Here is a 27,981-nt window from a genome sequence, read left to right as displayed (position 1 = left end):
TGGCAACACTCGACAGAATGATTTATAAATTGAAAATGGCGTCTATTCACTATTGCCTATTACTTAGATGAATGATGAATCAAACACTATTATTTTTTTATCTAAGATCCTAATTTATGTTTAAAGACACTTCAATAATTTCGAATATCTCGTGTGTCTATGTTTACTATAGTGTTATCTTTCCGAAGGAAGCTTTGAGTTTCCTTGTTAAGAAATGGAAAGTGGTTGATTAAGTGTTTACATGAATTCGGCGCGGTGCTTTCGTTCAAGATGCTTCCGACGGTGGAAGAAAGTCGGGGCTACGATTTTCAGGACCCAGAGAATGTGGATAAATGGAAAGGTCTCTTCCTCAATTCATTCAAAAAGGTTTGTATACAACAGGGGTAGGCCTCAAAACAAGCCTAGAAAAGCCCCTTTTCTTTTAAGCAAATCAAATATAATCGTATAAAAATCTTAGTTCTCTAGTTATTTACTGAATTATGTTGATAGCTGAATTATAATGTTAAGGTGAACTTAATGAAAAATGTTTGGTATACAAAATTATATTTTCTCTGTACTTAATTAATCAATTGTTTTGTAACCATAAGAGATAAACATTGATAATCTATCACAATAAATTACATAAGATTGAATTTTAATCATTTTTATTATAACATTTATCATTATACGACTTTTAATTTTTGATAAAAATCTTTATAATTTAAATAGAAAATCAATTTATTCAACCACCCTAAAATACTGAAGTATACAAGTTTATTTTATGATTTCAAATTGTATAAATAAGCATGAAAATATTAACAAAAATTCATATGTAAATTTTAAGCATTACAAAATTATTTTTATGAACAAATTTTCATACTTTTAAGTAATTAATTATGTTTATATTTTAGAAAAATTGTTCATTGTTTAAAGGTGTATAGGCCAAGGGATTAGTGCTCTTCTTATCACTAATTGATTAAAATGTAAAATAGTTGTTATTGTTTACTAAAAAACAGTCTTTTTTTGGATAACAGATGTTGTTCCTTCTTATTTATTGTTACTTTATTTTGAATTTTTCACTATTTGCGAATACATACATTCTTTATTTTACAAACATAATTAATGTTTCTGTCTCGTAGAGTTTTATTAAATCATCTAGCTTTTATTAAGATATTGTAACCAAAATTAAATCTAACATATTAGCAATATCCACTTTATATATAATATTAAATTAATGGCATTCTTTTTTCATTTATACAATTTTAAAGTCAAATAATTTATTCATAACTTTAAAAAAATCCATTGTTGAATTTAAAATAGAATAATCTTCCCAATTCTACTCCTTATTTTATTATTCATATTAACAGATCTTAGAGAACCTGCATCCAACTTTAACAGCCGAAGAGAGTGGTCTAGAATTTGTGGAGTCATTATGTCTTCGCTTGCTGTCTATGCTTTGTGCTATACCAGCTCCTGTCACAATTCAGGTACAACAATTTGCTAGTATCCTAAAATAATACAATAGCCTGTGTATAATTGCTGGTGCTTGAACTGTTTTAAAACATTTACATGTAATTATTATGGTATTCATTAAGTTAAAATGAAATATACAAATTTTATATAGCTTGGTTGTTAAAATATATTAAAATTTGAATAGGAGAAACATTTACCAGTTTTCTTCTGTGTAGGATGTAGAAGAAAGAGTGTCTCGAACATTTCCAACTCCTCTAGACAGGTGGGCATTGCAAGAGGCGAGAGATGTACAAAAGAAAAGAAAGTTGCTACTGCCCGCTGATAAGTTGCATCACCTCTTGCAGAAGGTATTTGAAAATAAATCATTGTGGTATTTTATTATCCAACCAATATGTAATTGATGTGGCATATTATGTTTTTTGTCAGTATTAATGATAATTTTTCTATTGCTAGATTAAGTTAGGCCAACCTTCTGTTTTTTCAACTTATTGTTTCTCTATATGGGTATATAGCCAGCTAAGGTAGCTTAGATGGAGCTATCTTAATTTAGCTTATAAGTGTTTTCATAACTTTTAAGATTTATATATGATTTGGAAGAAGAATTCTTTATAATGTGTATAAATTGTAATCATCACTGTAATTATTCAGGAGGTCCTGCCACACAAAATTGACCCTTCAGTAACGGGTTTCATGATAGGAATACTGGAGTATATAAGCACAGATGTGTTGAGACTATCTGGAACATTTGTTAAGAAGATCTCACAGAAGTCAGGATATCTTGTTATCACTAGCAGTGATATAAAGACAGCTATGTGTGCCGATAAGGTATTTATTTGTGTTACAATTATATGTTTTTTATTTGGAAATATTGTATGAGATTTGAATTTGCGGTATGCTTAAAATTGTTTTTTAAATCTATTATATTTGTAGCTTCTAATGGACATGTTCTACCAAGAATCTGAACTGGCTGGAGTAGCAGCAGGTGTTTCAGCTCTCGACAGGGGTCGAAGAGCCTCCCTCACATATGGAGAGTTGGTGAGAGATCTTTTGGCTGATGAGAGAAACTTTCTTCGCGATCTCAACCTTATCATCAGGGTATTCAAGGACGAGATAGAGAAGATCATCTCTGATACATGGGTGAGCAATCTCATACAATATAAAGGAATTTCATAAACCTTTATCTTCAACCTCTATCTGGAACCACCTGCCCATTGAAGTTTTCCGAACCTATTCGTCTTCCGTTCTCAAGAAAAGAGCTTATCAATTCTTGAAGGACCGATAACGCATGCGAGGCAATGCAAGTGTTCATAGGCGGTATCACTTAGCATCAATTACATTATTTAATTAAGCCAAATTGGAATTATTATTACAAACAAAATGTTTGATTCTTTAAAGCAACTTTTATTTATATAATGAATGTGATTATCAATCACTCTCAGAATCTTATATTTTAACTAACAAACGTGATTGTATTTTGTTCCTTGTCTTAATAGTAACTATGTACTGCTAGTGTTGAATGCACTAGTATATTAAATAACAAAAAAATAATGAATTTTTTTTGAATGAATTAGGTTTCTTAGACATCAATCAATGTAAGTACTTCTTCTCCATAAGATAATAGTTTAACTGGAAGGCACAAAAAGCAATAAATACGGTAAAATATGGATGCTAGTACAGAGTTTACAAATAGAAATACTAATTACTAATAGATAATATATAACAAATCCAATATTTTATGGTCGGCAAATAACATCTAATAAAACATGTTGCACTTGAATGAAGGAGATACAGAAATTACTCTATTAGGCGGTTCTATCGGAACACGGTATTACTAGAAGTTTTTTTTATTCCAGCAACTTGTTATAAAATAAATGTTTTTTTCAGAAGATATCGCTAATATTTGGTAACATAGTGGACATTTATGAGCTTACTGTCACTTTGCTTGGGAACTTGGAAGATGCGATGGAAATGTCTCAGGATTCGCCGCAACCATATATTGGAAGTTGTTTTGAAGGTATTGTAAATTTGCAGTGTAGATAAAAATACAATAATAACTTTATGTATATGTTGGAACTAATTTTATGAACTAATCTCTGTAAACGCTGTATGACACGACTACAAAATATTTTTTGATAGCAAAAGCTACGTTTTTACCAAAATTCTTCTGTGTCAAACAGGTGCGACGAATTTTATTTTTATTTCGAAATGTTGCACCAACTTTTTTTCATATAAACCGAGAAAAAAATATCGAGTTGATGCTATAACATGAATTTAAATAGAAGTTGTCAGTGGGGGCCGATTCACTGTACTTATCCTGCTAGACTCTTTGTACATTTGGCTTAACTGTTCTTCTAAAATAATATTAATTTGAACAATTATGCTGTTGAAGCATAGAAATGACTTAACAATTAATAACCATGATACAAATAAAATTCTCTTCACCTAGAAGAACAATTAAAGCATATATGGTCAAATTTCTGATCAGTTCTTTTTTTTCGCTCACCACATCACGGGCAATGCCCCAAAGGTGTAGCAGACATCTCAAGTTTCAGTCTTAGGGGCCGTTCAAGTATTCCCCCCCCCCCCCTTCCCCTCTCCTATAGTGCATACGTAGTACTTGACGTACTGTATAAGTTCAACATATTTTTATATCTGTAAAACGTCTAAATTTTGTAATACGACCATTAGTATTTATTGCTAAGACTTCATTTAGCGTGATTTCAAATCCCATACGTTTTGAGATCAATAAGAAGTAATGTGCTTAGGTTATGTTTGTTTTTATAGAATTAGCGGAAGTGGAAGAGTTCCGTGCGTACGTCCGATATGCAAATATTGTCACGAGAAAAGAGTCGAGGGATGCCTTGCAAGAAATTGTTGACAATCCTGAGGTATTGCTTTTTAACACTAGTATTTTATTTTTATAACAAAATTAGCTTCTTAAACTGAGTTACAATTTGAGTGAACTAAGTTGAGAAATTCTTAATTTGCAATACATTTGTTTATATTTGTATTTTCACTAGTCCACGCGAACAATGTGAGAGATAGTTTAAAAAAAAATTAGAAAGCTTATTAAAACTAATTTGATTTTATTTGCAATAATTGTTGGATTGATTTCCTCTCAAACATTCGAATTCATCGTTACATATATATATATCAATATACATATTTAGACTACTGATCTTTAAACTACTGAATTTATTTTTATTAATAATGAATATTTATTGGAAAAGCTCTCAAAATTTTAGAGTTGTGGAGATTTAATGTCCAAATTTTATTTTCAGTACTCTGAGCGTCTTGATACAGCGGGTCACGGTTTTCGACTAGCGGTGAAATACTATCTACCGAAGTTGTTATTAACGCCCGTTTCTCACGTATTCCTATATCATAGCTATGTCTTGGCGTTGCTACAGATAGCACCCACTAGTGACGATAGGGAGAGTTTTAAACAGGTATAGTTCAAAATTGATCGTAAAAAATCTTTCATATTCAACTTAACAAAAAATGAATCTTATTCATGCGATATTTAACATATATTAAGTTTTTATTAATAACATGAATATAAGTCCTACAACTCATCAGAGTTAGAAACATTAAAAAGTTGTCGAATAAAATCAACGACGTACTTACTTTTGTTGACTCCTAAATATACGAACCAAAATTTCAGTTGCGTATTTATGTATTTCCAGCGTCCATTGTGATGGTAGAAAAAGCAATTATATAGACCATCTTAGGATATTTAATTGCCAACATAAGCTGTATATTAATTTGTTAGTTTAGCCCAAATAAAAAAAATACAATATTTTTTTCAGGTCGAATGCAATTTACATCCCATAAAAAAGTTATTGACGAAGGCATTAGGGAATGGACCTAAAATGTAAGTAATTTAATCTATTTTCTAATGTTAATCTCGTCTTGAGCGCTGTCAAATATGTCAAACTTGAAGTTGACGTTAGAATACTGGTCTAAGAATACCTTTAACGTTAATAATTTAATAAAATTGCAATTTCATTGTTATAAAAAGTGCCACATACTTTTCTTGTGCGCTTTGTGAGCTTCAGATGTTTCTTTTTGACTTTATCACAGATAATAAATAACGTCTGTCTTGTTATTTTTTTAACGCAGATAATATGTCTTTTAAATAAATATTTGTTTGTGAACGCAAAGACCAAAAAAATAATTGTTTAATTAAACAAATATTTTTTTATGTAATAATATAAATATATTGGTTTAATTAAACAAAATAATTATATATACTCTTCATTAAGATCGTACTTATCAACGTACTTATAAATTAGCTTGTGAATAATTTGCCACGTGCATTTCTATGACAGGAGTGATAATTAAAAAACAATTAATGTTTATATATTACATTTATTTGTATTGATAAATATTATTTATTTCAGTGATACAGCAATCCGAGGCGCGGCTAGAGCGAGACGGCAACTCGCGATAGAGAAGTGCAATGAGTTGGGGAAATTAATAGATAATTGGGATACGAAAGATGTGCCACAGTGCTGCAATGAATTTATTAGAGGTAACATTTGAAATAACTTGATAATCACTTATTTTGGTTATATTCCAAAAAAAGGCAAATTTTTTTTAGCTAGCGTTTTTGATATTCCATTCCAATTGGAAATTTTTAGACAACATTCCTGTGCGTAACAACTCTTACAGATTTACTATATATGCTGGGATTGTGTTCTGCTATGGTTTCTCCCCTCTGGGTATCCTCTTCTTATGTTCCTGTACTATTGGAGTCCGATGTTTTACTGAGCGACGAATAAGATTCTCGAGCGCTATTTATATGTTTTCAATAACGTTTAAAATTTCATATTTTCGAAATTCCATAGTTCCTTTTTCAAGTCTCGACCTATTTCACATTTAGAACATTCTCATAACTTTAAAAGGAGTTTTTAATTGCCATTAATGCTTTCAGTGACCTCTATTATTGAATAGACAAACTATATAATAAACATATGATTTAGTCTAGTGCTGCACTGATTGATGACGTAGTATCGATATTGCATTCTTATCGACAAAATCTAGCTTTGTATAAATTATGAAATTATCTCATTAATTTCCTATCTCAATAATTTCCTGCACAATTCCATTGGAATTGTTGTCTAAAAATTTCCAGCATATAAAAAATAAAAATATGGTGTCCCTCTTGATTAACCGAATTAAATTAATAATTTCTTGCCTTCTGTCATCTGTTATATACGTCAATTTATGAAATGGAATTATGTATTAAATTACTGAGTATAAAGAATTTGTAAGGATAATTTTCATAGAAAAATTGCTCCCTTAGAAATATCTGCACTAGAGAGCTGACATCCTCCACACTCCTGGGTCAAAACTGTCATTTTCCAGTCATTTTCGTTCATGCAATACATTTGATTAACCTATTTGGCTTGGTAATATCGCATTTTGTGCCCGCGTACACAGAATTTGTAATTCCTGTAACACTCACTTTCTTTTATAGATTTTCGTGTTTGTTCAAGCACCTTTTAATTTGTAATTATTTTATCTTATATATAAAGTTATTATTGTAAAGCTATGTTTATAAGAATATTTCTGTTTATTATGTTCTCTTGTTGTAGATCTGTGAAACAATGTGACATCACTACAAACAATATATCTTGTTTTGGTGATGTCCTATTTCCTTATTGAATAAATTTGAAAAATTATGCGTTCTATGTTACTGATACAAAATTATCAAGATTACAATAAAGAGATATAGATTGTTATGTTTATGTCGCAGTAAAGTAGTTAAATCAGAGAGTTCATTGAATCTGGACAGTTAATTATAACTACATACTAATTTTGGTTATATTCCAAAAAAGAGCAATTCCTATTAAAGCCACCAATCATTTCAATTTCCATTGGAATTTTTTGGCAAAAAACTGCCCGCGTTCATGCCTTCTCTTGATTGAATAAATTAAATTTATAATTTGTTATCTTCTCTCGCTGTTTTATAGATATAATAATTTAATCACATTTCAGAGGATACGCTATCAAAACTAGGCCCTGGAAAACGAGTTGCGGAAAGACGGGCGTTTTTATTTGACGGTCTACTTCTTCTCTGTAAACCGTCTACTAGCATAGTTAGTGTAAGTATCAAGCTAATTTTTTTTTTTAATTTTGTAAAGCTAATTATTTTCAATTTTGTAAAGCTAATTATTTTTAATTTTGTAAAGCTAATTATTTTTAATTTTGTAAAGCTAATTATTTTCAATTTTGTAAAGCTAATTATTTTTAATTTTGTAAAGCTAATTATTTTTAATTTTGTAAAGCTAATTTTTTTTAATTTTGTAAAGCTAATTATTAATTGGGCTTGTTATTTATTGACATGTTTATTGGCATGTCCAATGTATACCAATTAATAAGAATAATTTATCCAATGTATGTGATTCAAAACTAACCATACCTTACCAGGGTATACTTACTTTACCAAAACTTACCTTAGATTACTGGGTTGTTAAATATAATAATAACATAATATGTGTATAAATATCTTAACCGAGTGATTTGTCTGTGTTTTTGTATTTTTCTGTTTTCAGTGATCATTTTTTTAAGAAACTTTTTGGGGCTAGGGCGGGTTTTCTTGAATTTTTGCGAAATATAAACGCGATAATAAAATGTACTCGTTATCCATGGGGCTTTTAAATCATCTTCAAGCTAAAACTACTGTTGTTCATGTCTTAATTTTAATTCTGTTTTTAGGTAACTGTAAACAGTAATGCTGCATCCGGTGGCCCTCAACAACTGAAGTTGAAGGAAAAACTTCATATTAGAAAACTAGAAATTGTCGATAAAATTGACTGTGAAGGTTGGTTGATTTTTAAACATAATTTTCGTCCATTCAAACAGTGTGGGAGTTTTTATTTGTTGTATTAATTTTTCATAGTGGTGCAAATCTTTGCGATTCAAACTTAAATTAACATTGAACACGTAGTATTGTCTTTTATTAATATAACTTTTACACATTAAAAGAAAACACTTTTTAACGGATTAAAGTTGTGTATTATTGTAAACTTATTTAAATTTTATGTTTAAATAATTATAAGTTTACAATAATACATAACTTCAATTCGTTAAAAAAGTGTTTTCTTTAAATTGAACAGCCCGCAAAACGGACCTTATTTGAGTCTAATTGCGGAAAATTAGTCCACCTACCTGCCCTACACTAGTCTCAACAATTACCTTAACAAAGAACAAAATGTCCCAACTCTGTTGTTTGGGCGATTAGGAGCTGGAACTCTAAGGCACGATTCAGAGAGAGAGAGACTGACTATTTGACTTGCTCGACCAGACAACGATTTAGCTGCGATTTTGAAATGTGAATAAAAAAGTATTAACTTTTTAAGTATTACCAGAGGGCCGTAACCTGATGGAACTAACACCCCGGATCGGAGGACCAATAGTTCTTTCGGCTGCTTCAGCCGCCGAAAAAAGAAATTGGATGTGCGACCTCGTCATGTTGAACACCAAGCCCATGCTTGATAGGAGTTTGGACAGGTGATTATTTATATAATCTTTAATCAGCTGTTAGTAGTATTTTGGCTTCCTTTAAATTGGTTTCGTCGGCTAAAAAATAATTGTAATTTTCAAATCAGGATTTTTTTACATAAATGATCATAAATGTACAATTACCAGATGCTCACTGAAGTATTTTCGAACCAATTCTAATTAAATTCTTCAAGAAAAGAGAGTATTATTTCATAAAAGGCCGGTAACGCACTCGCCATTCGGCATTTAGTGTCCACGGGCAGTGGTATCACCTAATCTCACCTAGTCTCCTGCCATTTGTCCTATTCCATTAAAAAAAAATACACAAAAAGTCTATTACAAATTTAAATGTTTTCTTTAATAAATAAAAATGTCTTTTTAGCATATTACTAGAACTGGAAAGGCGGCATCCCCTTAAACTACCGCCGGTGTCGTTGTATCGCTTCGCGGAGCCCGACTCGCCCGATAATATTGTGTTGGAAGAACGGGCGGGACCTACGCCTCTTATAAAGGTAAAATGCTTATAAATTATTAATCCGCAGAATATTCATGCTTTTAATATTTTACGGTATCTAAAGTTTTTCTAAATTGCTTCGTTTAGAGCAAAACAAAATGTATCTTGAAGCGTATTAATTTAAATTGAGTAAAAATATCTCTAGTAAAGTAAAAATTACACTTAAGAGGTACACAAGACAAGATGCACATATCTCAAAAAGTACCTAAACTATTTTGATGAAATTGGACTGAAATGAAATAAACATTTTTTTATTATATTTTCGAAAATATATGTGAACACACACATTACACACAGACATAACATTAATTACTAAAGAAACAAAATAATAATAATAATACTTAATCAAAAAATTCTGGAAAGAGAAAAAGGAGTAAGATACATTTTAAGTGTGTTATGTTTTACGTTACGGTTGTAACTAGCCCTGGCTTATCAGGCTTTCTGGTCATTTGGCCAGAGAACAACAGTTAGTTTGCGCCTCATACGCAAAAAAAATAAAAGAATGTAATTATAGTAAAAAAACATAGTAATGGTAAAAATTTACAGTGTAAGAAAAGAAGTGTTAGAAGATTGGTGAGTAAAAGTAAATAAAAAAGGAATAGTTTTTACTAAAACTACTATAAGAAGGAAATAAATTTTTGAAGTGAAACTTCTTTAGAATCGTTGTGATTTCAAACTGAATGCAACGGAAAAGCGACAGTAAAAAGAGACAGAAACATATATTCATAAGATTTGACGTGGGAGAAAATGAGATAGATAGATAAACTTCTTAAGAATCGTAATTACAAACCGGATGCAATTGAAAAAGCGACAGTAAAAAGAAACAGAAACATTAATTCATAAGATTTACCGTGGGAGAAAATGAGATAGCAGGCATTAAACAGCCTCTCTTTACTGCCGCTTTTTCATTTGATCGAATTTCAAACTTTCGATGTTTTAGTTTTTGCCAAATTAAAAATTTATATTAAACTTATAAATTAAAATTTATCATTAAAATATACTTTTATAAAAGAACACACACATTTAGATAATGGAAAATGAATAATTAATATATGATTAATAATAAAAAAATTGTTTTTGAAGGTTTCACTTCTACCATGTGTGAATTGCACATATGTTTTTTTTTTTATTTAAAAACTAGAACACGTGTTGGATGTCGGAATAATATATATTCAATACATAATGATTTCAAAAATCCAATTGAAATTCTAACAACAGATAAAACTGATAAGCTCCTTTTTTAAAGTTGGTTAAAAGGTAATTTATCTTCTAGGGCGCCACCCTCCTAAAACTCGTAGAACGACTAACATACCACATCTACGCGGATTTGAACCTCGTGCGAACATTCCTAACCACCTACCGCTCATTCTGCTCACCGGCCGAGCTGCTCGACTTGCTCATTGAGCGGTTTCATATTCCAGAGCCGAGCGAGGTCTACGATACACCCAGAACCTGTGAGTATGAACAATATATCTAGCAGAACCAATTTCAAACTATGTATTTCTTACAGCTCGCCGCTTATAGACTAAACGGTTATACGGGGAGAATGCGTGAAGGGTGTTAGTGTATATTTATGTGTGTGTGTGTGTGTGTGTGTGTGTGTGTAACTGAAGCCTGTCTTAATATTGCCTTCATTTAAAGTTACATAATATCATTTATATCTATCATATTCAAATGATATTAAAGTTTAGTAAGTATACATCTGGAATTTATATATCATTTGAATATACACTAACAAATCACTTCAAATGATATTTAAGTTTAGTAAGTATACATTTGGAATTTAAATGTTGCTCAAAAATACTTCTGTACATAGTAAATCAATAATGGAAACTATAATGAACATAGTAATTGATGAAATATGAAATAAAGTATTATTGTATATATTGCCTCCTTCCTGTTGTATTATATGTACCACCTTAATACATATCTCAATATTTGCGCACGCAAGTCCCAAGGATCAAGTTACCAAAAAAGGATATAAGTCCGCACGCATCGCTTATGGATCTAGATCTAAATATCGGTAATGTATATAGTTATTTATGCATGAAATATTTATATAACTAAATGGTTTCGAAAACTCATGTCAATTACAAGAATTAATTTATATAAATAAAAATGACTCGCAAAATATGTTGCTAAGCTTAAAACAGGAAGATGGCTAATATGACTAATTAAAAAAAATAGCCGTATTGGTCCAATACGGCTATTTTTTTTAATTAGTCCGTGAACTCTGAGAAAGTACTTAGGTTTTTAATATTACATATGTTTGTATGTAGCTACTAAAAAGATAGCTCGATAGTTATTTAGCATAAACTTTATGAAATTAATACAATAACAGAATTATGTCATATTACCTTACAATGATAATTTTAGATATTATAATAGTATAATAATATTTAATACTAATTCTTTGTATTAATGTTTTATACAAATAATATCAACACAGGTTTGTAGTTGTACTATGTTTACTCTCCCGTATTAGATTTTAAAATTTGTTTTATCTCACAGCTGAGTGCGTAGAAGAAATGTCAGCAAGTAGCGATGCTGAGAAGCTAAGTAAGAATACGGCGCGAGAAGATTGGAAGAGATATCGGAAAGAGTTCCAACAACCTGTCAAATTTCGGTAAGAATTACATGACTGTGAGTCTGTGACACAAATCGTAATTTCTGAACTTTACAAACCAATTTTTTTTCAGGTCTTTTAATTAAAAAGAAGTAGACTAATTATTGAGGTGTATATGTAATTAAATGAAAGCAAATAATATGATTTTTCTACCATGTTTATCATGGAGAATCCAGAGAAGTTGTTCAGATTAATACCTGCAGTTGGGTTTCACTTCGTAAGTCGATGATGAAACCCCGCTGTAGGCAGTATACGAAATTCCATCCGTATCACCTTGACTTCTATCGTTCCACAACTGAGCGTTTTTAAGGCAGTTTTTATCGCCATTATGTGGAACCAGCTGCCCACTGAAATATATCCAAACCTATTCGACTTAGGATCCTCCAAATAAAAAGAACATACTAATTCTTAAAGGTTGGAAACGCACCCGCGAGCCCTCAGATATTGAGAGTGTCTATGGGAATAGGTCACCTAACATCAGATGAGCCTCCTGCCCGTTTGCATAAAACGAAAAAAAAAAGAGGAAATATGACTCCATTTACGGCTGCACTGTTTACTAATTCTGAGATACATTTTTTTTCTTTTTAGAGTAATCAACGTTCTAAGACACTGGGTGGACCAACATTTCTACGACTTTGAACGTGACCCGGCGTTGCTCGAAAAATTAAAGGAATTTTTGGAGTCAGTTGATGGGAAACCTATGAAGAAATGGGTACAGAGTGTACTCAAAATTGTACAGAGAAAGGTAAGCTTTTGTAATATAGCATTGACTTGCGCCGGCGCCGTATTGATGGATAAAAAAATTAAAGATTCTACCATTCATCTTATATTAAAGCTATTATAGGTAGCTTGAATGTGAATAATTATTATAAATAGTTATATATAATACGTAATGAAGGTGTATAAAATATTAATTAAATTTACAATCATCATGATCATCATTTTTCTCCATCGCGTCAAAAGAAGTTTAATTCCAAGAATGTCTTCCTTTTGGTAAAAGGAATAAGAAAATTTTTATTTTATCAAATACAAACAGACATACACTAAGCAAACCTCACCCGATTTGTATTCCCAATTAGCACTTGCTAAAACCTAACATTCTTTTGCAGAGTTTCACCGGCGGCGATACCGACAGTCTAGCAGGAGGCGTGGCACATGTATTCGATCGTCTGCCACCTGCCACTTGCAAACACGTGGCAGACCCAGACAGATACAACTGGCATCCTCTTGCCTTACATCCCTTGGAAATGGCCAGACAACTCACCCTGCTCGAGTTTCAGTTGTATAAACAGGTAAGAAATATTTATTGGAGAAACAATGCGGGTAGTACTTAATTCAGTAGTTCCTCTTCAAGTCGATCGTATCAGCTAGAACTTAATTGTATGAAATTATTACAAGTTTTAAAATAACATTTATGTTTTTGACTTTGACGGCCATTAAGTGTACTTGTTTACCTATATGAATAAAGATATTTTTGTTTTTTTGTTTGTTTGAGAGGAAACCAGCATGTCCTAAAAGTCGCAAATCGATGACTGTATGACGAGTAAAATGATTGAAGAAACGGATGCTTTCTGAGAATAAGGGCTATTTTGAAGTGACACTGGATTGTTAAAATAATTATTAACACGATTTTTATCTTTCTTAGGTTAAACCATCAGAGTTAGTTGGTGCGGTGTGGACTAAGAAGGATAAAGAAAAAACGAGTCCCAATCTATTGAAGATTATTAAACACACAACAAACGTAAGTTCTATTTATACATATTAAACAATTAATTAATATATTTATGATGCAACGTGTGCCATTATTGCTACAGAGGGATCTCTACCTGGCAACCCGATTCTTCCACTATAAGCAACGAATTCAGACGTTGGATAGAAGACTAGTTTAGTTCTTACTTGGTGGCGATGGCGTTATCCGTCTCTCTTGCTCTCATAGTTATAATACACTAGGACAACGCCGGTCTCTCTCTCTCTCCCTCCCTCCCTCTCTCTCCCTCCCTCTCTCTCTCTCCCTCCCTCTCTCTCTCTCCCTCTCTCCCTCCCTCTCTCTCTCTCTCTCTGTCTCTCTCTCTCTCTCTCACGCTCTCTTAGGCGTAACTGCCGTACCGCCAAGCAGCATTTCTTTTCTTCTTTTTGGTCGCAGAAACTTTGTCTTCTGTACTTCTAGTAACCTACGTCTGAATTCGTTGCTATAAGCAATTTTATTATCGCATATTGTAATAGTGTCTTTATGGTCTCCCATTAAGGTGTAATTTACAATGCAGGAATACCCGCAAGTTTCATTTGTATTTTGGAATATTAAGTAATTCATTTCGAATTGGTTTTAAAAATAATATTTTTTCTTAAAGTTCACCCGATGGATGGAAAAATGGGTTGTAGAAAGCGAAAATGGGGATGAACGAGCTGGGGTGATAGCAAGGTTTCTAGAAATGGCTGTTTGTCTTCGGGACCTGAATAACTTCAATGGGGTTTTGGCTGTTGTCGCTGCCTGTGGAAGTGCCAGTGTCCATAGATTGAGGAATACATTTCAGGTAACTGCAACTTTCATATATACTTTGCTTATTAAACATTTTTAATTAAATTATATGCCTTTACAATTATTTTCAAAAGTTTGCAAGAATCATGAAAAAGAGGAATCATCAGCATTGGTTGATCAGTCGGAATAATTACATATATATACATGTGTATTTTTTTAAATCTCTTTAAATTATTATAAAAAGGCTTTTTATATACGTCATATAGACGATTTTATTTAAAAAAATTGTTTTTTAATTTATAAATAAAAAAAATCTTGGCATGTCTCGTTGCTCCGTCAAGTCCTAAGTCGGTAGATAAAGCCTCCGGATAATCGAGTCGAAAAAGTGGGTATGCAATATTTATGAGACATATATTTCTAGCTGGTTCCTCTCCGTCTTCTTCGGGCTCTAGAACAATTTCGCGCTTTGAATTCTGACCACTTCAAACGCTACCAAGAAAGGCTTCGAAGTATTAACCCTCCATGTGTGCCCTTCTGCGGGATCTATCTCACGAACATTCTGCATATTGAAGAGGGGAATCTTGGTACGTATAAATAGTATATATAATATAAAAATGGTTTGTATCACGTAATATATGAAACTGCTGAAGCTTTTTTTAGAAAATTATAATACTTTACATTTTAATATTAATTCATTTTTAGATTATATTTACATAAATTACGCGTTACGTTGCTTGTCCGCTATGAACTCCTAAACTACTTAACCGATTTCAATCAAATTTTCACACCGTGTGCAGTTTGATTTAACTTAAAAGATGAAGAAAGCTTGCAAATACAAAATATTATACTGTACGTGTGTGTGTCATGGAACTCCTCTTAAACTGCTGGATCGATTTGAATGATTTTTTTATGCGTTTGGGTGGAGCCCTAGATGGTCTAGCATCAGAAATCAGCCCGGTAGATGGCGCTGCAGTTGGTACTTTTATACTTTGTTTAAACTTTAATATCATAACCGCTTGAAATATCATAACGTATGTAGGGTCCGCTATTTATACTAAATATATTAAAAGCCGTATAAAAATTATTGTTACAGAAACACTATGCATGCACCAATTATATTTTTTTATATAATTTCTCTTTTAGATTACCTACCAAACTCTCAATTAATAAACTTTTCGAAGAGGAGAAAAGTAGCGGAAATCACCGGTGAAATTCAGCAGTATCAGAACCAGCCATACTGTCTCACTGTGGAACCCAGGACAAGGGTAAGAACCGATTTGCATTTATTATCAAAAGTACGTATACCCCTTACAATGAGTAAGGGGTATACGTACTTTTACGAGCAAGTACGAGTAAGTACGAGCTCTGAGTCACTACTCAGAGCTCGTACGAGATTCTCAACAGCATGAATGAACTGAATGAACAAGAGTTCTTTGGTCATATCGTCCGTCGCCAACCACATAACCAGGATAAGCTGATTCTCGTCGGCAAGGTGGAAGGCATGGCAACGTAGGACAGATATATGTAAAGATTAAAATATAATGTTTAAAGAACTTTATTTCTCATTACAAAACAGAAATATTTTATTTACATGAGAAACTTAATATTAATATGTATATATTATATACGAGCGAGATACACGTCCCCATTAGCCGTAACAATTTTAGTCAGCTATGTTCATTCTAACATGCATCTTTAATGCCTTTTTGAATTTGTCAAACACTCCAATATTGCGAATTTGAGATGGTAATTGATTAAATAATTGCACACCCTCATACCTAATAGATTTCTTCAAATAATTTGTACGCGGCTTCGGCAAGATAAGCAAACTCTATTTCCCATAATAATAATATAAAATAATTATTATTATTATTATGGGAAATAAACGGAATTTATTATATTATTTTCGTATCTTATTTTGGTCATACAATGGCGATGAGAACTTCGAGAAACTATTCGTGGTTGGTAACAGAAGGTAAAAGATCACGTGCACGTGCACGACACGTCCTTACAACTGTACTGTTATAAGAGAGGCGCTGGACAATAATGGAAATAAGTGGTGGAACTCTCTAGATGACAGACAGAAAGAGTGCTGACCATTACGCTCAAACTTGAGCAGCCGATTAATGATTAAGAGAGAGATAGAGAGATTAGATTATATTGTATTATTATACTTATGAGAACAGTGTCTATCTACATTTTCACATTATCATTTCAGATGTTTCTCGAAACGCTGGATCCGTTTCCGGGTATGGACGACAATGAAGTGACCAACTACCTCTACAATAAAAGCTTGGAAATCGAACCCAGACCGCCAACGAAACCTACGCCCAAATTTGTGAGTATTGTGATTTTTAATTTCATTGAATTCTGACAGGTATAATTTTTTGACATGTCAGAGATTACAAACCGTTTTGGCCGGACACATTATTATTATACGAGTCTGAACATTTGAGTCTATACATACATTTGATTTGTTAGTGAATGTCGCCGGCTAAAGAATAAAATAAAGTAAATTATATTTAAATATTTTTTTTATTATTGTATGACCTAATACTTGAGTGAGTAAATATTTAGATTATCCTTTTTGTAAAACATAAAAATTACGTAGCATTTTATTAATAGGTCAAATTGGTCCCTTTTGCGGTGGAGAACTCTTTTACTAGCAACACTTATGAAATTTCATAATTCTACGCAATGAAAAAATCTGATTTTAGAACATACAAAAATTTACTTAAAATTGATTTTCTTATTGTGACATTCTTTAAGCTTTGCCTTCGCGAAGTTTATAATTTATATAAATATTATAATGTTATTTATTTTATATATTATACATTTACGTAATGTTATAATGTATATACTGTAATTATTATAAATTAAAATGGCGCTAAATTCTTTTTAGGTCTAAGTCTCAGATTTCTGTATGTTTTATGATAATTTGTCCCATGTTTGACACCCCTTTAACGTTTGGGTCTTAGGCAAATCGGTTTTCTCGCGTCAAGCGAATGTTAATACGCACAAAGCCAGAAATTCAATTGGTGTCAAGCCGGGGACCGTACCTCAAAGATGCGAAATTTCACGATAGTGATAGGCCTAGTGGCTAATCCTAATCCCAATACACTGTGTAATGATGTTTTTATTCCTAGTTTTACAAATAGAAATAAAATTCTTTTTTGTTATAACAACAAAATATTAATTGAATTTTCAGCCTAGAAAATACCCAGAGCTTTCAGTGAAGCCGGTGAAGATTCGCCGTTCAACGGAACATCACCAGTCTTCTTCCAACATATCCAGCAATGAGGATACGCTGAGTGAGTGATAATTTAATTGGTTTTAAATAACTATAGCGAAGTTGGGTACTGATATATTGTCCATAAAAAAGATTTTTTACTTAGGGACTGAGAATAGTTCCGCCTCGAATTTACAGAAATATAAAAATGTCTGGCTAAAAGCGTTTCTTATCAATTGTCCATGTTTTTATATTAATTTCCGTTACAGGTGTAGCCCAACTTTCACCAACAAGTATTTGTACATGGGATGGCGCGTCTCTCGCTTCATTACCTATAAATCAGGACGATAGAAGTAAGTATTCCATGTTATTATATCTTTGTTATACTTCCTAATGTAGTTTAAGTCATTAATTGGCTTTTGTATATATATTATCCCAGATATGCCTGATATTACTAACGCCCGAACCCAGTAATTAATCCACAATCTACGATTGAAAGCATTCTTAGATCAGACCGTGACAGTCGATCGATCTGTTATCTGCATCCCAATAACCAAACTCTACGAAAACAATCCATTTTTGGCTACGGATTGAATGCAATCTCTTCGCTCTTTACACTCATATTTGATAGCCAAAATACAAACCGTACAAATAATATTAAAATATACTTGCCTATATTTAAAACATGACAAATAGTTTTTTAATTATTTTAAAAACTGGTGTAAGTTAAAATCATAAGAGGATATTGGCACAGTTGAACTGTCATTTTTATACAAAGGTCTATCCACAGACACCGATCCAACCTACCATGGATAGCTTGTATCGACAGCTATTACAATCCGTCGATTGATTATAAGCACAATTTTATCACTATTTTGATTAAGATGTCTATCTCAGATTGTTAAAAATAGATTGATATAGGTTATTGGGCTTGGGCGTAAATGATTCTACAGTTAAGAAAAAAGGTAGAAATTGTCCTAACTTATTTTCCGAAAGTAGACACAAACCAGTGTACAAACGAATACAATTTACATATAAGGCGCGATACATACAGAAAAGGCGCGGCAGATAAGGCACAGATGCGACTTAAATTATATCAAAGAGGCGAAGAGACAGCGCAAAGAGTCATTACGCAGGCTGACTTCTTCCTCTTCAGTTGCTGCAACACATTTATGTGCGACGCGGAACAGGCAACGAAACGACGTGCACGTGACGCATACGTACATTTTGTATTGACGCGTTTTGAAGCGGCAAGATGCCTGCGCTGTGCCATCACCTTACGCCTTATCTGTATGTTTCGCGCCTTATATGTAAATTGTATTTGTTTGTACACTGGTTTGTGTCTACTTTCGGAAAATAAGTTAATTTCTAACTTATTTCTAAACTTTAGAATCATTTACGCCCAAGCCCAATAACCTATATCAATCTTTTGTTAACAATTTTCTGTGTTTCGCGCCTTATATGTAAATTGTATTCGTTTGTACACTGGTATGTGTCTACTTTCGGAAAATAAGTTAGGAAAATTTCTACCTTATTTCTAAACTTTAGAATCATTTACGCCCAAGCCCAATAACCTATATCAATCTATTTTTAACCATTTTCTGTGTTTCGCGCCTTAGGAGTGGTTTAAAGGTTGGTTGGTATACAATATTAATGTTTAAATATTGTTTTAGGCGAAAGATCTCTGACGAGTCCCCGTCTAGAGCGGTCAAGTTCTAGCTCATTGGCCCAACTTGGCCAACTGAGTTTGTTTGACAAACTTGCATTTTTTGACAAGAGCAAGTCGGTCGCGACACTTAATAACACCAGGTGCGTTGATTCTCTTCCTAATATGGGTAAACAGGTTATATTAATTTTTCGGCTGAGTATCAAAATATATATAATGTATGTTTTACATAATTTATTGTTTCTTTCTTAGGAACAGTATGTCAGCGCGTGATGAACCACCCTCGCCCAGAGATAATCATTCGCCGCGGCATGATCGGTAAGTTAAAAAAAAGGGTTTAGGTACTTCAAATCCATGAAAAATATATTATGTTTATAAAGTGAGGGTAGTTTAAAATTTAGCAATTGAGCCAAAAAACAGAAGCTCCAACCCTGAGATCGTCCATTCGAATAACGACTATTTCACTTAGCTTTCTGCGAACGCACGTTGTTTTTTTAAAGAAATTTTTTTTATGAAACTCATTACACTTTGTTACGCAATACGCACAATCGAGAATTTATTTTCTAACGTGGTATTTAAGAAATTAACTGGTGCCATTTATCTTACAAATTAAAGACGATATCTTCAGAATAGGAAAAATGATTCCTATTAATTTTTAACATAATTAGCATATCGATCGTACCTATCCCGTTATCGATACGCACCTCTACAATTCTTACGTACATCACCTATCTATATGACATGTAAGTGCGAGCGAGACAGACAGATAAATATGATTTATGACCCGAAGCCTTGGTTCATATTGCTTCGACTATATGTTGCCAGTTCTCTTTACGCACAGACTTTTGCCTGTTTTAGTCAACGAAATTGATTTACAGATGTAACAGCACAAGTTGTGTGTCCAACATGACATCGAGTATGGGGACTGTTCGGTCTAGGGGAGCGGCGTTGTCCCCTCGCGGGGCCATTGTGGACGCGGAACTGTTTTATTCCCGAAGCATGGACCACTTGGCTTGCAAGCGGAATGAACAGGTGATGATTCGAGATATTTAAATTAAAAAAAAATAGATTTTTGATATAAATATTACAGTTGAGAGACAATTCGAAAGAAAGGAACTCTAAAGTCACGGTTAATTGACACTTTTTGCTTTCATAGGAGCGAGTACCACCCTTACTTCCTCGTCACAGCGCCTTAAGTTCCACCACTTCGCTGGCAGACCACGAACCGCCGCCCCCACCACCTCACCACCACTTGCATTCTTTAGGTAAGATGGGATAGGTAAAAGAGTAAACGATAATATATACTTAGTACAGGTAGGAGAGAAATTCAGAGTCGCTAGAATGTCGCGAAAGACATTTGACATGAAAATTGTTTACTTCAATTTGAATTGTATGCTCATAAGTGCTCATACAACATTAAATTTTTGAAGTGAAATTTCTTTGAGGGTAATTTTTTTACGTATACGTCACGAAGTTGTGCAGCGTTTTTGTCTGTTGATTGAGAGAGAGTGAGAAAGGAAGATGTAAAAAATACACGTTTTTGGTTTATTTATTTGTTTAGAAGTTACATATTACAACTTTAGATTGCAATTCTGATGCTATTCTCTTGTGCAGTTAACGCAGATTTTTTATCTATTTATATTATTATCACGTATACAGTGTTTAAAGAGTGTGAATATAGTATACAAATACATAGAGTGATCATATTCTTTATACATATATAATTAGGGCTTTTACACACAGTTTCAGTATTGCGTTATATGTGTTTCTTTTAATAGTATTATAAGTACTGCAACGAAATGTGAATAAATAAATTTTGTGCGTTTGCATTGAACTTAAAATTATACCTTCAGTTAATATTTTGATTGTCATGCGGGTGTTTTTTTTAGCAGGTACATCAGATACGCCAGATATTGATAAACCACTTCCCAGTCCGAAAAATCCTGAGTTATTTAGGTAAGAAATTGTTTTCTAATCTGAATCTGAATCTATATCTGAATGTGACGAATACTTAAATGATCCTAATCCTTGGGATTGATTTGCTCCAGTTCAAATAATTTGTATTAAAAACTTGGCGATTGAAAAGAGTGGCGGAAAGTTTCTTGCCAGTTCTTCTCACCCGCTCTACGCCCTTGACTTGCGAACTGGTAGTAAATGTAAATTTACGATTAATTTAATTAGTTAACGTTCATAAGTGTACATGTTTACCAAAATGAATAAAGATAGTTTGATTTGATTTGAATGACATTTTTAAAATTTTTACGTTTTAAAGCACTTACAACCTACTTGTAAGTAACACCAGATAAATCTGACTTTTTTAAATGTATTGCAGAAGTCCGGCCATGTCTCCCAAACGTTCTCCCGCACCACCACCTCCAGGCCTGCTTAACGCCAGCCCTCTCCATCTAGATAGGTAGGATAATCTTGATAAACTATATAACCACCATGCGGAACCAGCTGCCCACTGATGTATTTCCAAGCGTAACATTAAAAAGCCAGCAACACCCTAGCGATCGCTCTGACAATGTGAGTGTTTAAGGGCGTCGGTATCACTAAACATCAGGTGAGCCCTGGCCCGTCTACCTTCTGTTATGTAAAACAATATATTCAGTGCATTTTTTTTTAGTTTGTGATATAAGAAACATACGCGTGATGATGACCATCTGTGTAGGGATTGCAATCCGGAAAAACGGATCCGGTAATCCGGCGGATCCGGCATCATTTAATGGTTACCGCATCCGTTACCAATATACCGGATCCGGTGCTAGCAGTTTGTGGGAAAATAATATAGCTAATAATTATTTATCGTAAGTTGATTAAACTAAAGAGTTCTAAACTCATTATTGTGATAATTTTTGCCATTCATTCGTTCGACAGATTCATCAAATCATGATGGTATCTGTCATAATCATAAATACCTATAAGACTTGTTTACTTAGCATTCTCAAATACTTTAATAATGATTATGATCTCATTTCAGTTAATTACGTAAGGTTAATTGTATCTATTATATATTATAGTTACTTGACAATTTATATTGTTACTTATAAATTGATCTATCTGTGAAAGTGAAATCTAGAAAGAATAAGCTACTCGTTACGTCGTAAAATCATTACTAGTTACTACACTACTAAATTTTAATTGTTTTCTTGTTGTCTATTTGTCTTAACATTGGTTAAGAAATAAAGTCGATTTTATGTATTTGTGATTTAATTTTTATTAACTACCTACATATAAGTGCAGTGACACTTGATTAACTCACTTATTTTGTACTAAAAAGCGAAAATCATCTTGATTTAATCAATCCGGCCGGATTGACGGGAATCCGGTCGTATCCGGCCGGACTGAAAATGACGCCGGATTGCAATCACTACATCTGTGTGAACGTAAACAAAAGATAATAAATGTTTTTAAAAGAAATAAACCTTTGTGTGTTTGGCGGCTGACTCCGGTCGCAATATCTACATGGTTTTTCTAGGAATTTGTTACAAATTATTCATTATTAATCATAGAAGCATTTAAATACATTACATTTCTTTTTTTGACGTTCATAAGTGTACAATATGTTACCAATATGAATAAATGATTTTGAATTTGAATTAAAATACACACGAATTCGGCGTTGCATCCAAAGTAGCGGATTTTGTACTAAAATAAGCTTTTAATTCAATGTACTTAGATTTAGAGACGTAATAGCTAAATACTACAACCGAGATCGTAATAAATGAACTACTATGTGCATATATATATATATATATATATATATATATATATATATAAGGGACTGACTGACTTTGAACTCCAACTATCTTTATAGGCCTCCTACGTTCAGTTTCCCTTCGGCCACATCACCATCATCACTACAGCAGTCATGTAAGTATATCTCTAAATTGAAAAGTAAAATATTTCTTCTTTATTTCTATGAAATTAGAATACTTCTGTACTATAATGAAAATTTTAAACTCGGTAGCGGTGAAGTATGATTGCTTATAAATCTCCTTTTTTTTTAATTTAAATAGTTGTTATTTTTATTTTACAATATCTACTTAATAGCAATGACTTACATTAACTGTTATTATTGAGTTTGCGAGCTCACAAGAGAGCTTGCTAATAATCTATAACTTGAACAGCCCTTTATAATATTTATGTTTCAAGTTATAATATTTATATATTAGATTTAATTATAATTTAAGGCGAATCCAGTTCGTGTGGGACTCCGCCACCTCTCCCTCCACGAAGAAGACGAGACTCCGCCGCCACGCCCACTTTGCATCATGTGAGTTGTTGATTATCGTCTGTAGCTGATCTTAATAATTTATGCTTTTAGAAGTTAACATATATATTAGAAATATGTTGATTTGAAAGTCAGTTACTCAAAAACCTTAATTTCACTTTTCATAGCCGTAATAAAATGTTGAAAAACTTTTATACCCATTTAATTTTTTTTTATGAATCTATTTTAATAAATCATTTCTGATCTATTTTTCTCAGCCTTTAACCTTAATGATTGATTTTTGACTTTTATTTAGGGATCCTGGCTGGACAGTTCCCCTTCAGCGGCAGGCAATAGCCCGCCCCCCTTGCCCCCACGACCCCCACCCGCCCCAGAACTGCTCAGACCCCAGAGCTCCGCCCTACTCCAAAGAAGACATCACAGCGCTGGGTATGTATTAGAATCAAACTCTGTGATAAAGTGCCATTTATCGGAACGTTCAAGTATTGCGTAACGCAATTTTTGGACCTTTTAAAGGCCGGCAACGCACTGGCGAGCCTTCTGCCAATGTGCGTTGGTTGCGGTCTCGCTAGGTGTGGTGTCGAATAGTTCGTAAGAGAAATTTGTTGCTACATTTATAATATGAATATTTTCAGGCTTGCCCCCAGACTTCCACCGAAGCCTCCACCGCCGGCCGTTGCGCCTCGCACCTAGCCCTTATCCACAAATGTCAAGACTGGACGTAAAAGGAACGGAGATATGGCAATACAGTATAGAAAAATAATAAAAGGTGTGTAGGCAATGCTGATTTTTATGTGATAGCGGTTTTAGTATAGTGTTCAACAATTCTAGGTACTTTTAGTTGTTATAAGGCGAAAAGCATCTTTGGATGTGTTGTACCTAAAGGGTTTCTTCTGCCCGTATTCTAAAACGCCAAACAAACAAATCTAGATTGAAGAGCTGTCAAACTATTTTTGACATTTGAAGTTTCGCTCCGAGGCGATATTTTGACTTGGCGTCAATAGAATATGGACTTTACTCGCTTTGATAGTTGTGCGACTCGTAAATGGAGTCAATTGTCATACGCCTGTCATTTTTACAGTAGAGTCATAGTTTGTGTGTTATTGCAGTAGTGTATGTAAAGGCAAAGACTTGTACAGATAAAAAATACAAAAGGTATATAATTGTACTTTAATAATACTTTTTAACCGACTACAAAAAGCCTTAAGGTTTTCAATTCGACCTGATCTTTTTTGTTATTTGTATTAATAATTCTTAAGTAAATAACAGAAATAATTTTTAATTTGACATTTATTACACTGACAATAGTCGAATGTCGCCACGTATTTTGAATGGAATTAGCCCACTTATTGACTTGCCAGAGTTTGACATAATAATGACATCACAATCATTTTGTAAATAATTATTTATATCCGGTAAATGACTCGTTCCTATTTATATCGACGTGAAGCATTGAAGCAAGAAAACTTGACAAACGTGTCGTATTAAATATAAGGTAATAGATTTAGTATGTACAAATCCGCATTGTTCTAAGCAGAAAATTGTGTCCGCTACATACATAAAAATGCAGACTGTAATAATACAAATATATACAGACAAAAAATTTACTAAGGTATAGTAAATATTTAGCACATAATATTATTTAAAAAAACATTTACTTTTATGTACGTAGAGGGCACACAGTTTACAAGTATTAGTTTTACAATACATATGTACAAAATATGAAAGCGCTTCCATTTTTTTATTTAAGTTTTTTATCAATAGGAAATAACAAAAGATTCGCTCGTGGTTAGAAAGCGGTGATTAAAGTGAAATTAATAAATTAGTTTAGTTTTATTTGGTAGGCTAACTAATTATTACTTCTAAACACAATTTTTTGTAATTAATATTTTTTCTGATTTGAGTAATTTAATGACTATACTCTAATTTTTAGTTCCGTGGAATTCTGACAGCTTTCATTTTATGACATGTTAGAGATTTATTAAGTGTTAGTTAGTTTTATTAAGTGCGGTGCTCTACATTAAAGGTGGTGTTACAGCAAGTGATAATTACGTTTCTTTTCATTACAAACAGTAAAAAACGGACAAGTAAAGATTAATGTTTTTTTAATTAGTTAAACCGGGAATTGATACCCAGTGATGCCAGCTAAAGAATAGAGAAGTAAATTCGGTATATTGAAATATTTTTTATTTTTGTATTAGGTCACTTGAGGAAGTAAATATTAAGATTTACCTTTTTTTAGGTAAAACATAAAAATTAGTAGCAACACTTATAAAATGTCAGAATTTTACGGAATGAAAATTCTGAGTTTATTTAAGTTACAGTTTACATCATGACTTCTTTAAAGTTGGACATTTTAGATACATTAAAAAAGGCCCATGAGCGAATTATTTTCTTAAATAGATCCGATACCGTAAGAAATTGGGTGCAAGTGAAAAAGTACTCTTTTAAATGCCTACACTTCCCATACGCAATATTGCTCTTTAATTTATAGATTTTTGCGAACCGTTCCATTTTCTCAACATCTGCGCTTAACTTTCTATATCTATACTGTACGCTTCATTTTGCGCGTATGGGTTCGCGGCTTAATATTTTTTGTTCTACGAGTAGAAAATGTGGTAGGGATATAAGTTAAAAAAAACATAAATGTGTTACATTTCTGTGGTAACTTCTTTTTATAACACAAACATTTCAGTTTGCCAGTCAACCTCAATCAAATTCCTATAGAGTTATTTGCATCGGTACTCTGCCAGTCATTTTATTGATTATATTCAATCGAAATTGTGCTCATATGTATGGTTTTGAATTATTAATGTTAGGTAAAGATTTTTTTTAAAGTAATTTAAAATATCTCTGACCGGCTAAAAGACATCTATATTCCGGACAATGCCACTTGAGTTATTGTTACACAGCCTACAATTCACAAAATAAATGTATTAATAATATAGAATAATGCGTTAACCAGTCTATATTGCATTGTAGCCGTCCTTTTTTGTTACGTTAGGGAGAGATAACAATATGTTCATGACATTTTGTGGTGAACTACGTTTGTTCTATAATCAAAGCAATGTTGGTCCACTCTTATAAATTTTCTAAGCGGTAACCCTTAACAAGGGATTAAAATTTGAATTTAGATGCATAATACATAATTTATTATTAAATGTAAGAATATTAGTGGAAACGCTTATTGCCATTGGTCCAACTTGACAGGCCAGCCTGTATATTTCTTTCTTAACTTTTACAAATACATCAGTCGTAGGTCAAACAAAATGTATGTGTAAAGTAAAATATAGCTTATTGGACGATGTTTTAGCTTGAATGGTTGTTCTGTGGAAAACCGAAAAATGTATTTTAAGTAATGAAATTGAGGCTGGCCATACTATATTGTGATAACCGGTGTTTAGTGTTAGTAAATGTGTTTTATTGTTTTGTTATCGGGTATAGTAACTAAATTTTGATTAAAAAATGTTTATTGAAGTCTCATTGGTTGAACAATAAAGACAATTTTTGCATTTATAATGTAAGTTTCATAATTAACAATTGATGCTAAGAACAAAAAATAATTCACATTTACAGTTAAACCTTAACACTACACCCCCAAACCCCACTTTGGGACAGTGTTTAAGATAGAGATCTTCGATGTAAGTTATCCAATGTAAAATATTATGTTAGTTCGTGCTGTACAAATATGTACATAAAGCTTTTTTAGAAAAATGCCATCGTAGTTTTAAATTTAGCCCACGAGATGGCAGTAGGAACTTTTTGTAAGCTTAATTCGACCGTAGTCCGATAGAAAAAGAAACCAATAGGGAACATTTACTTCCTCTAAATATTCATATATTAAACAAATATTCGATGTTCTTCGTAGGTTGTATGGATATTTTTGAATAGCTCTCAATGAATTTGTTTTTTCATGTCAGTTGAATGTGCGATACAATATTTTATGAGAGCTACAGTATTTTGTACAAAATTTATTTGCTCTATTGGGTTTCTTGTCTATTAATAAATTAAGCGGTCGAGTCGCGCTTGGCTATATGACAGAACAGACCATAGACTATAACACAGGTTTTATTTTTATATTGAGCATGGACATGTTAATTTTTATTTTAGTTGCGTAAGTAGTTTTTATATTGGAGTTTTATAAGTGGCCCAGTTGCAGTCTATGGTCGATTTTGATGTGACCATTTGTAAAAATGAGTATAGTTGTAAATATAAATTACGCGAATGGAGTAGAAAATATTCATATTATATACACAGTTATAAATTTTGTTGTTT

At 32.6% G+C, this 27,981-nt stretch overlaps 1 protein-coding gene across 4 annotated transcripts; it reads left to right on the top strand.

Moving 5' to 3' along the window:
* Window positions 1–27: 27 nt before the first annotated feature.
* Window positions 28–27,971, top strand: LOC111000466 (protein son of sevenless). Of its 4 annotated transcripts, none has more exons than XM_045631246.1 (35): window positions 28–366; window positions 1,347–1,466; window positions 1,668–1,799; window positions 2,101–2,277; window positions 2,383–2,589; window positions 3,340–3,466; window positions 4,237–4,340; window positions 4,734–4,901; window positions 5,262–5,326; window positions 5,856–5,986; window positions 7,456–7,562; window positions 8,176–8,281; window positions 8,820–8,970; window positions 9,344–9,473; window positions 10,749–10,929; window positions 11,987–12,101; window positions 12,690–12,846; window positions 13,211–13,393; window positions 13,747–13,842; window positions 14,450–14,632; window positions 14,999–15,161; window positions 15,721–15,842; window positions 16,796–16,915; window positions 17,786–17,888; window positions 18,076–18,159; window positions 19,480–19,615; window positions 19,725–19,790; window positions 20,351–20,504; window positions 20,629–20,737; window positions 21,362–21,428; window positions 21,805–21,885; window positions 23,290–23,345; window positions 23,666–23,748; window positions 24,002–24,135; window positions 24,342–27,971. In XM_045631246.1, the coding sequence occupies exons 1-35, from the start codon at window positions 271–273 to the stop codon at window positions 24,397–24,399; spliced, it is 4,272 nt and encodes a 1,423-aa protein (XP_045487202.1). In that variant the 5' UTR covers window positions 28–270; the 3' UTR covers window positions 24,400–27,971. The 4 variants fall into 4 exon arrangements, with proteins under 4 accessions (XP_045487202.1, XP_045487203.1, XP_045487201.1 ...); XM_045631247.1 differs by having other exon boundaries at window positions 3,337–3,466; window positions 21,365–21,428; XM_045631245.1 differs by having other exon boundaries at window positions 3,337–3,466.
* Window positions 27,972–27,981: the final 10 nt, after the last annotated feature.

Source organism: Pieris rapae, chromosome 15 (genome assembly GCF_905147795.1).
Source record: "Pieris rapae chromosome 15, ilPieRapa1.1, whole genome shotgun sequence".
Classification (NCBI taxonomy): domain Eukaryota; kingdom Metazoa; phylum Arthropoda; class Insecta; order Lepidoptera; family Pieridae; genus Pieris; species Pieris rapae.
Note: the sequence above shows the minus strand (reverse complement) of the source record. Positions and strands in the feature narration are given on the sequence as shown.

What these genes read in the sequence shown, in the direction of transcription:
- LOC111000466 (XM_045631245.1), top strand. Translation starts at nt 271, where the DNA reads ATGCTTCCGACGGTGGAAGAAAGTCGGGGCTACGATTTTCAGGACCCA. An exon ending in TCCTCAATTCATTCAAAAAG is followed by an intron (nt 367 to 1,346) that starts GTTTGTATACAA and finishes TCATATTAACAG; the next exon opens with ATCTTAGAGAACCTGCATCC. An exon ending in TATAAATCAGGACGATAGAA is followed by an intron (nt 18,160 to 19,479) that starts GTAAGTATTCCA and finishes ATATTGTTTTAG; the next exon opens with GCGAAAGATCTCTGACGAGT.